General features: G+C 40.5%; 1 protein-coding gene across 1 annotated transcript in view; it reads right to left on the bottom strand.

Moving 5' to 3' along the window:
* Positions 1-300: 300 nt before the first annotated feature.
* mnta (MAX network transcriptional repressor a) overlaps positions 301-11,560 on the bottom strand; it is a 116,840-nt gene continuing 105,580 nt past the window's right edge. The window contains exons 5-6 of the mRNA XM_072589861.1: positions 9,419-9,611; positions 301-5,811 (exon numbers count right to left, since the gene is read on the bottom strand). Coding sequence (XP_072445962.1) covers positions 5,093-5,811; positions 9,419-9,611 — 912 coding nt within the window. The 3' untranslated portion in view covers positions 301-5,092. The remainder of the gene's footprint in view (positions 5,812-9,418; positions 9,612-11,560) is intronic.

Genomic DNA, 11,560 nt, shown 5'->3' with positions numbered 1-11,560 from the left:
GTTGAAGGTGCTATACAAATGCAAGTTGGTGCTGCTACAAACACATTTGTGAAGCTTTTCTCTGGTAGATCTTGTAGAGCTCTAAACATACAAACCTCCGTGAGTTTATTTACAACATAACCATGCTTAGCGACTAGAGCAACCCTCCTCTCCATTTCACCGTAACCAATATGTTAGTGCACGAGCAATGATGAGACAGTATTGAACAAACAGGGAAGGTGGAAGAAAATGACAAATTCCCAATCTTGTACAAAGATACAACCATACACAACAGGATTAAAGCAAACAAGCAGATGGATGGTCAGTGCAGGTGTATCTTTATTTTTATAGTATCTGAGGCAAGTGCATCTTGCTTGATAGATGGGTATGAGAATATTATACACATTGATACTGAATGTTTTGAATGAAAGCCATTATATTACAGCTAGATAGTAAAAATACATTATATACAAAAATCCACTGTTATTTTTCACACACCTGGTCCATTCAAACACTTCAAAAATCTTCACAGAAAAGATTTTTTAAAAACTTTTTTCCCCTCAATATTTTAAACAAAAGCTGTTGCACAGTGAAGTAATTCACTATAAACATTAATAATAAAAAGTAATGTCTCTCTAATGGGGGGGAAATTGTTCTGCTTTCTTTCATTTCAGATATAGACCCAGTCATTTCTTTTTTTGGTTAGCCTGGTATCTGATGTGCACAAAGCCCCAATCACCCATGCTCAATAGGCTGTGAATCAAGTTACAGAGGAACCCACCACAGGTAGATGCTGCTTCTGTAAAATGTGAGATCTGCCCTAGTTACAGGAGCTCCTAATCATAGCTGGCTGCAGCGTGATTTCAAAAATAAAGTTCTCCTGGCTGACATCCTTCGTAAATTCCAGCAAGTTTAACTTTTGGGTTTCAGCCGGGCACTGTGTGAGAGCGACAGATTAGGAGCTGGTGTCACCAATACGGTTCTTAGTGCAAATTAGAAGCAGCTAGTGTTTCTTGGTTGCCAGATATTAAGTGCATTCTCTTTTGCGAAAAGGGATGTAAACTACTTAGTCAAATAGGGAGAGTTTAGGCACAGGGCACATGGTTCGGAAAGCACCGAGAAGTCAAACTTTGATAAAATGACAAATAAACGGAAACTAAGCTCATTTTAAACTTAATTACACATTTTTTACCTGCAGCCCGGTTCTCAAAACCTTTCAGGGGATAGCTGCTTTTAAACAATCTTCTCACAACACTTGTTTAATGGATTAACAAGATTAATCTCTCCTTTCAAATTAAACATCTACAACAGAATTAAACTCCAATGAAATAATAAACTAATGATATCAGGACAATACAAATCTCAGATTCAAAATTTTCCATTTGTCCCTCAAGCAAAAGGTTGAAAGGAGCTTCCTATTTTTTTTGAAGTAATAAAACATTCACAGATCATAGTTGCATTTGTGAATAAAGTATTTGTCACTTAAATTAAAATGTCAAGCTGTGGAAATCTTCACTGGCTGATTACAACTTTGTTGCACCACCAGCCAGCAGAATTTTTAATGCTTCCACTCAGTGCGTTTGGTAGAATTAAATTCACCCCCCCTCCCCCTCCAGTTATGATCTCCTCTGTCAAAAGATGTTGCAGGTGGATCGAGAGCCCCACAGTACCTTTGTCAAGCCACCCTCCTTCATGTGAGAATCTAGCCAGCAAGTGTCAGCAAATTGATCAACCACAGAGACATCAGAGTTGTACAGGATCCTATGCTCAAACACAAACATGGACTCTACAGAAGTAGTAGCTGGATGGCGAGAGGTTATTTTCTACTTGCCCAATGTGCTGCTATGGCTGAAATCTAATTTTTCTGCTCAGATATTTTTGAACAGTAAACAGGAAAGTGGGTTGTTATTATTAATATCCCCGAAAATAGTGATGACTGTCAACTCCTGAAGGGTTAATCTTCAATGCCCAGCAGATTTATATAGAGCTCACCACACAAATGCCTTCTAAAAATGACAATATGGACATACAATATAGTTTATTCAACTTTCACAACTTACCCAAGTATCAAAAGCTTAGGCATGGGACACGTGAATGTGGAAAACACCAAGAGATTCCATTTTGATAAAAGGATAAATAAACTGAAACACTCACTGCTCACTTTAGATTCACCTACAAGCTTCCCATCTAATAAATCCTTGTATTAAACAGTCAAAAATGATTATTCCATTACTATGTATAGTTTACCAGACTGTTTCCTTCATCGTTAGCCAGAGGTAAAATCTTGAGGGCTACAGGTCAAATAAGACAATGATTTCTTCAGTTCAGAACATCTCCATATTTTGTTATGCAAATATTTAGAAAACAGTAGCCCAATTGCAAATGATCAAACACTGATAATAGCAGGTGAATCCTGCAATACAACCCCAGCCTCAAGTCCCTGCCTATGACTCAGAGTCAAATACTCAGTGACATTCACTCATCACAACATAGAAAGTGTGATAGTTTGTAATTGCATCATTGAAAAGATGGAGAAACTTGTGTCTGTGCCTTAACTGCAGCACTTAAATGTTGATTTAAAAACAGAATATCTATAGCTAACTCCATAGCATGTTTAGTGGGTTAAGTGCAATCCCTGACATAATTCAGAGCTGTCACAGGTTTAAACCCAGATGAGGGAGACTGAAAGGAGAAAAATAAAAACTGTAGTCCTGAAACTCTGAAAAAAATACGTATTCACTAAACTGAAGGAAGAATTAGACTGGGCTGTGATTCCTTCACAGTTGAATTGTCAATCACAGGTACCATGTATTGAGGTTTGGGGAAGAACTGAAAAGGAGAAATACACAGACAAAAATAGAAAGGAGATGTAAGAACTGACTTGCTGATGTTGGGCAGAACAGTCAGGGGCATGTCACATTATCTAAAGTTCTATACACATAAACAAGCAGAAAAAAGTACGTTAACGGGGTGATATTGGAAGATAATGCTTCAATTGTAATGTACTGCCACAGACCAAGATTCAGAGAAAACAAAAAAACTACTGTTTTTCTCCCTGGCACGTAACTTCATTTGAACCCGTTGCTGCATCACTATGTCGCCATATACCAGTAAGCTATGAATCAGGGTATAAAGATATTAAAAAAGTTCTGAGAACCTATTTTCACCAGTGGTAATAATGGAAATAGAGGTACCCTGGAATTTAAAAAAAGTACACACATTTAATTTTAAAAATTGCTATTTCATACAAGCAAACAGTGGAATTGTGAAGCAACATGACTTAATAATAACCTTCACCATAAATTAGAAACTCCACACTGACTTAACATTTTGAGCTGGTCAGTGGCTCACTGCAGCAAACTCTGTAATTACAAATAAAATGGAAGCATCTGTGCAAAACACTCAACTTATGGAAAAAAAACTGAACAGCAGTAACTGGGTCGAGTTGGCATTCAAGAAACTGAGCAGGGTGTTCACGTGTTCATGGTTCTGAACCTTCCACTTGAATGTTCCTTAGCAATATTATGATCCCATGACAAGAGTTTACACTGAAATCAGCACCCGGACAGACAATGAGCCCATGATTCAATTTGCTCAGAGAATGTTTGTGGAAACAAGTTCTGATTTGACACTTCTACTTTGCATTTTTAGACCAGGTTAGTGTGAAGCACAACATTTTCAAGTAGTTACATGATTCAAAAAATAATGAGAAGCTCATGATTGGAACCACACTGAAGATACCTGAGACATCTCTGTATTTAATAGAAAAGAAGTGGGAGGAGGGGTTCTACTTTGTTGTTGTTTGAGTAAACTTAATAATAAACCTCTCCAGGAACCTGGAAGAACATTTCTTTAACAATACATACAAAGTATACACCCCAAGATACTTAAACATAGGGACTTCTTCAAGGTAGAATCATCCAAAGAAGCCATCTGGTGAGGGAAGCACCTCAGCATAACCAATTTGGTTTATAAATCAGATCCATTTATATAGTTTACCAATCAGACCCATTCTGAGCCTAAATCAAAGAAAGCAGAAAATTTTATTGCAAAAAAATCTATTTTTAAAAAAATGGTCCCCATATGACAGACACTGTCTTTATAGCACACACAGTAATGATGTCAGTCTTAGACAATTCATACACTTAAATTCACTTTAAACTTAGAAAGCCACACAGTCCAATGGACACAGCTACAAACAGGACTGCAGCACGTCATTAACTTCTCTCCTCCCTTCCCCTTCTACCACCTAACAACAACTATTCACCATAGCCAGGACTTCTTACAGATTGCGAGAACGTATGTAGGTCTTTTGTTACAGCAGCCATTAATGACCTTTCCAAAGGGTGCATTTAAATTAAACACCACAACAACTAGTTTCTTTTTAAACCCTTACTGGTCTTGACTAAGCAACTTTAAAAACAAATATTCAAAAAGCTGGGGACAGACACATTGGCTCTGTCTTGGGCCTCCTGCAATACGTCCAGGCCTGGTCCAGCAGACCACTGTGTTTCAACTCACATACACACAGGTAAATTCAAAGGCTTGACAAATGTCTTATCTTTGTTAATTTAACTCAGTATATCAACATCATCTAGTGAAGCTCAACTTCATCAAGGCATTCGTTTGCAAGATTTCATGTTTTTGCTTTTTAGACCCCTCTGTCCGATCATGGTGACATCTGTCCAGCAACTGTTTCCTGGAACAATACAACATGAAGGGGCAGGGGAGGGGAGGAAACAAAATAAAAGCCTTGCTAACATCTTTTTAAATTCACCAATTACAAAACACACACACACACACACACACATACACATACACACATACACACATACACACACAAACGCACGCACGCGCACACACACACACACACATACACACAAAAGGTCACTAAGGGCAGTTGTCATTCCACGTTGCTCTGATTAGTTTATGTTCTGCAATGTCCATTCCTTTCCCACTGCCAACTTGGGAGCATGACGTATAGTTTTTTTCCAAAATCTTTGTCTTCTGAAGTCGCCTTTCTTTCCCTTGCCTGTAATTTGTTGCTGGGAATGTATTGGAGAACCAAGGGAAAGAGTCTTTTAAATCGCTCAGGGCTCTGCGTTGGCCAAGTTTACGCCAGCTTCAAAGTGCTCACAGGAAACGATGGCATGGTCACCATCGTGACAGGGTTCAGGACTGTTTGGCCCACTATCTGCTGGTGCACTACTTGAGGACCCATAGCTTGCTTTGTCACAACGGCCTGCTGGCCAACAGGCGCGGTGCCATTTACTTGCTGGTGGGTGATGGCGTGAGTGAGGTGACTCACGACTGGCTGGTTCACTGTCATTGGCTGTGGATAGATAGTGGGCAGCTGTTGACCAAGGTGAGCCATATGGCTTAAGGTGGCTGGGTGCACAGTGATGTGGCCAATAGGTTGAGCAGCAGTGGTCAGCTGGACAGAGCTGGAGGTCGCAGGTGCAATGTGAGCAATGTGTTTCGCTTGAGAAGCTTGGATAACATGATTGACAGCTGTGTGAATCACAGACGCATGGGAAGCAGGTGCAGCATGGGCAATAACAGTTGGTTGTAGCGTTGATGCCGTCACAATGTGAGTCTGAGCTGGCACTACAGTCTGTGATGGAGCTAAAGCCTGGGGCTGGATTTGCACTGGTGCCTGGGTTTGAGGCAGCTTCTGCTGGACAGCCAAATGTGGAGGCAGGAACGATGATTGGTGAGCAATAGGAGAGGATACAGCTTTAAGCAAGTCCTGATGCGAGCAGTGAGGCGTTTGTAATAGTGAGTTTATGGGTCTCATATCGTCAATATCATCATCGATATTGTCTTCACCCTCTGAAATGAATAGACAAAGAAAAAGAGAGGTAAATGGTTATTGTCATCAAGAGTAAAGTTCCTTTCATCTAATAACTACTCATATTTACAAGCATCCTGTCCTGAAGGTTTTGATCACTACTGGAGTGCACTTGACTTTGGCTGGGTCTTCAGGTGAGAGTCTAGAAGCACAAGATGAGTCTCACTAGCTTGTGCCATACCATAGTGCACCATTGCCCTCAACAATCCTAATACATCCCCTAGATGCATCCATTAAGCAATGGCTCTCTGGATCGCATTCAGGAACATCTCTCTAACTAAGGTTTTGCAAAGACAGGATGTCATCTGAGTAGAGTGACTCATCACACATCTGACTGCTAGTTGAGTGGGGGTGTAAAAGGATCCACCTCTGGGAAATATCCTAATCCAGTTTTCAATTCTGCCCCAGGACCAAAAGTGGCTAACTTGTGAGACTTCAGTTATGTGGAGGAACTCAAGAAGCAGGAACTATTTTCCTTAGACCAGAGAGGCATTTTTAATTCATTCATTATATATGGGTGTTGCTGACTGGGTATTGATCCAGTGACACTGAAAAAAAGGCATTAGAATTCTAAGTCAGGATCGTGAGTGACCTGAGGAGAACTTGCAAGGGGTGGTATTCCTATTTCTTTGCTGCCTTCGTTTTTCCAGACGGTAGTGGTTGTGGGTTTGGAAGGTGCTGTTTCAGACTTGGTAAAATTTCTGCAGTGCATCTGCTGTATTGTTTACACTGCTACTACCAAGTGTCAGTGTTGGAGGGAGTGAATCTTTGGGAAGAGATGCCAATCAAGCAGTTTATTTTATCTTGGATGTTGTCAAGTTTCTTGATATTATTGGAACTGCACTTATCCAAGCAAGTGGGGAAGCATTCCATCACACTCCTGACCTGTGTCTCGTTGATGGTGGACAGGCACTGGGGAGACAGGAGGTGAGTTACTCACTGCAGTATTTTTCTGACCTAGTAGCCATTGCATTTATATGGTGAGCCCTATTCAGTTTATTGTCAATGATAACACCCAAGATGTTGATAGTGAGGGATTCAGCAATGGTAATACCATTGAAGGTCAAGGGGAGGAAGTTAGATTCTCTCCTGTTGGGGATGGCATTGCCTGGCACATGCGTGGTCTGCATGTTATAGAGCCATTGAGTCAGAGATGTACTTGCCACTTGTCAGCCCACATGTGGATACTGTTCAGGTCTTGTAGCATTTGAACATGGACTGCTTCAGTACCCAAGGAAGTGTGAATGATGCTGAACATTATTGGCAGATGCTTGCACATTGCCACTTTTGACCTTATGATGGAGGGAAGGGCATTGATGAGGCAGCTGAAGGGTGGGCCTTGGCCACTACCCTGAAAAACTCCTGCAGGGATGTCCTGGAGCTGACATGATTGACCTCCAACAAGCACATTCATCTTCCTTTTCCCCAAGTATGGCTCCAACCGGCGGACAGATTTCCCCCCGGATTCCTACTGACTCCAGTTTCACTAGGGCTCCTTGTTGCTCTCACTTCAGGAGATTAAAGGGATATTTATTCAAATCATGATTGATTTATATACTGAATTTAAAAAATTATGTTTCCCAGTTATAAAATAGGCAGGGAGCAGGAGTTAAAGTGATTGGCATTTTTACATTGAATTGTTATGATCTAGAACAAGGTTTGGATAAACAGTGGAACAGGAAGCCCTACTGAAGTAAGCAGGAGAGTGGACTAACTGCAAAACTCTAGTAGATAATCAGGATATGCACAGTGAGCCAAATAATACAACAAAGAAGGAAGCCATTCTATGATTCTACATGATATACCTTATGGTTACTAACTGGATCCCATCAATCCAAGTTGGAACATTCAAGGAGACGAGAAATGGATTTTAAAAATCCATCATACGATTACTGAATCATTAAGTATGAAAGCAAGCTTGAGGAATAATAATTAACTCTCAAAATTTTCTAATGAATAATAGTGAGACACTCTAGTGAAAACAGACAGATAGAGCACAATTAGTTGATGTAACATAATAGGCAATGCATAAGTAAATCTGAGCCATGCTTTTCATCTTTCAAAACCTGCAAGGAAAGAGTTGCACAATTGCACCACAACATATTAATAACCTTTCAGAAAACTCATTTACAAATCTTCTACTGTTTCCAATTCATCCAAGCTGGTTGTCATGACAATATCCACAAAAGGCACAACATGCCATTAAAAAGGGAGCAATCCAGCTGTGCTATATTTACTGAATCGCAGCAGTTTATCACTCCCTGCCACCTCTTCCATTCTATTCCTCTGTTCTCCTCTCTCTCCCACACACCCACTCCCCCAAACACCACTGTGTCAATGTCTGCCCCGGGGTTTTATTTCAAATCAAATAATCTTTGGATCCTCATCAAGAGGTCACAAATGTAAGATACAAAACAGGTCTCTGTCTCCCAGCCATCTACAAGAGCTGCCAGTGACTCATCCCCACTTCAGCCGTGTCTGTCAACAAACTTGTTCCTAAACTTTCCACTTGGTCTCTTTGTGGTCAGTTCAACTGCGGGACATCAGTCAAAATGGGATTCAAGGTTATTCCTTACCAAGGAAAAGGAAAGGCCATTTCAAGGTTAGGAAATATAACAAGCGGGGTCAATAAAGTAGGGTGGGAGCAGATTGGTATGAAGTATTAAATCCTCCACAGATCAGATGAGCTGTGGAAGCTGGATCATTGGGTATATTCAAGAGAGAGATTGATAACTGTTTCAGATATTAAAGCATTAAGGGGTGTGGAATGAAAGTGGGAATATAGCATTGACATAGAAGTAAGCCATGATTATATTAAATGGCAGAGCAAGCTCACAAGATTGAATGGCCAATTCCTGCTCTCAGTTCCCGTGTTTCTATAAATGGCTTGCTCTATACTGTAGGTTCTACATAAAGATTATTTCACTTTCCACATTGCACACGAAGAAGTTTTCTATTTCCTGTTAGGAAGTTCCTAACTACTACAAAATTGACTCCCATCACTAGCATGGCTACTGTTATAAGGTAAACATTGGTTCCTACAAATGGGAAGTACATTTGGAAAACTTCACCTTCCAAAGCTGCAGTTCCATCTAAACCAACATTCTGTTTAAAAATTACATCCAGCCCAGTAGATGCAAACTACTTCCTATCACACCAGAGTGAAACATGTTGCAGCATTGATGGCAGCATCTATTCAATGAAGCTAGCAAAAGAAATTTAGTTGCACTGCTGTCTAGTACACCGTGTGGAAAATGTCCTCCCCAAATTCCAAACATGTGAAATTTTACTGTATGTTTTTAGGTTCCTCAATAGTTAATGTGGTAACTAAATGACCACAAATCACATTACTCAGTCAAGTTATCTGGAGAGGAAGTAAAATTTCTCTTAACAGTTTTGCAAATTCAGCACAGACTCGATAGACCAAATAGCCGCCCCCAGTGCTGTATTGTTAGATACAGTTCTGAAGGCTGTAGGGATCAAAGGGTATGGGGGTGTAAGTGGGATCAGGGTAATGAGTAGGATAATTGGCCTTGATCATATCGAATAACCTACTCCCGATATTATTTTCAAGGTTCCTTCTCTTACCGGACGCGGTTGAGGTAGAAGCTTGGTCATCCTCTGGTTGTACGGTTTGGCGAAGAATGCGATCCACTTCAAGAATGTCCATCCATTGGCTCAGTTCATTCTTCAAATCTGCTAAACGTTGCTGGGTGGCAATTTTCTCTCTTGCAAGGCGCTCCATTTCGTGCTCATATTCCTTCTCTTTCCTTTTTAAAGTCTATTAAAAAAATGAAAAAGAAAGGTCATAAGATATGGTTATCAAAGAAGGAATACGCAACAAATCATGAGTGCTTCAGATAAAGTAGGGTCTTCAACCAAATTGGCCTCATCCTTCCAAAATAGCAACTCTATGGTGTTTAATGTTTCCATGAGTATGTAAAAATCCTCTCCTTAAGGTCTCAACTGAAAGACAGAGCTTGTGGCAGCAAAGGCTGTGAAAGTACGAAACAAGGCTTTGATCCTTTAGGTTGTTGTCATCCTCCTTGCACTAAGTACAGGAAGTCTTCACTCCATTGCTCTTATTCAATTTTATGCATTTATTTAAATTCAAATTCATTCCATGCATTTTTTGAAAAAAGACCCCCTTCCTTTTTTGAATTACAATGATTTTCAAACCTTTCCTTGGAGGTGGGGGAGAGAGGAGCAAGCTTCTGAAAATAATGGCATTCTTCTGGTGTGGTCTTTACCAGATGCCCAAAGAATGATAGTGCAAGATATATTCTTACTGTGAAGAAAGTGAGGACTGCAGATGCTGGAGATCAGAGTTGAAGAGTGTGGTGCTGGAAAAGCTTACTGACTGACTGTGCTTTTCCAGCACCACACTCTTCAACATATTATTATGTGGTTAGCACTGCTGCTTCACAGCGCTAGAGGCCTGGGTTCAATTCCCGCCTCAGGCGACTGACTGTGTGGAGTTTGTACATTCTTCCCGTGTCTGCGTGGGTTTTCTCCGGGTGCTCCGGTTTCCTCCCACAGTCCAAAGATGTGCAGGGTTAGATGAATTGGCCATGCTAAATTGCCCGTAATGTTAGGTGAAGGGGTAAATGTAGGGGAATGGGTCTGGGTGGGTTGCGCTTCGGCGGGTCGGTGTGGACTCGTTGGGCCGAAGGGCCTGTTTCCACACTGTAAGTAATCTAATCTAATCATTACTATGGATCAATTGGTGCAGAATGCCAGTAAGCTGATAATTAAGGGAAATAAAATAAATAGAATCTTATAGATAATGCAGAAGGATAGAATGCAGACTAGTATGAAAGGTCACACCTCATTGCAACTATGAGACCAAATTGATTACATTTGACGGTCTTACACTACCAACTTCAAATCAAACCAGAATTTTACAAATTGCAACACTCACCATTTTAGTGCCAAAAACCAACAGGTCGATTATAGGAAGACGTTGGAGGCTGAATATTTCAACCAAACTGCAAGCCTCAAATATAACCCACACACAGGCTCAGAAAGTAGAAATTTTAATTACATTCAATGCTCAAATTATATTTTCATACTTTTACTGAATGCCAACTTCTGGATTATCTGCATGATGATAGGTGACATGACCAAAGAGGAGCTGTGATCTCTTCATCTTCTTGAAATCACACTCTGCTTCTCAACATATATTCACCAGTTCATTGCCTGTTCTTCAAGCTCTGAAATTTGTTTCATTTACATTGTTCTCTTCCTGACAGCTCCTCTCTTAAAAAATATCAAACACAGTCCTTCCCCAGCAGCCTCCACTGCTCATCCAACCCTGCTCATCAGACGGCCAGATATAGCTTACGCCTCCTGTGGGGTTTTGGTTATCATTGCTCGGATTTTTGTGTAATGAGCACTAGAGGGAGGGAATAGTTCAGTTGGCAGTCAGAAGGAAATTATATTGAAAGGGAGCACAAATGGAAAGGAAGGAGAAAAGAACAAAAGAATTACGTTTATCTCATGCATTTCACTATCTCAGAGTGCCTCAAAGTGCAGTAAGTACCTTTAAAATGTAGTCACTGTTGGAAACAAGGCAGCCAATTTGTGCACAGTAAGCTCCCACAAACAAAGTGATAATCTGTTTTAGCCGTATGTTGAGAGATATATATTGGTCAGGACAATGGAGCAAGGACCCTGCTGTTCTGTAAAAAATGACATGGGATCTTATTCACCTACCAGAAGGGACAGATA

Source organism: Chiloscyllium punctatum, chromosome 19 (genome assembly GCF_047496795.1).
Source record: "Chiloscyllium punctatum isolate Juve2018m chromosome 19, sChiPun1.3, whole genome shotgun sequence".
In the NCBI taxonomy this organism is placed as follows: domain Eukaryota; kingdom Metazoa; phylum Chordata; class Chondrichthyes; order Orectolobiformes; family Hemiscylliidae; genus Chiloscyllium; species Chiloscyllium punctatum.
Note: the sequence above shows the minus strand (reverse complement) of the source record. Positions and strands in the feature narration are given on the sequence as shown.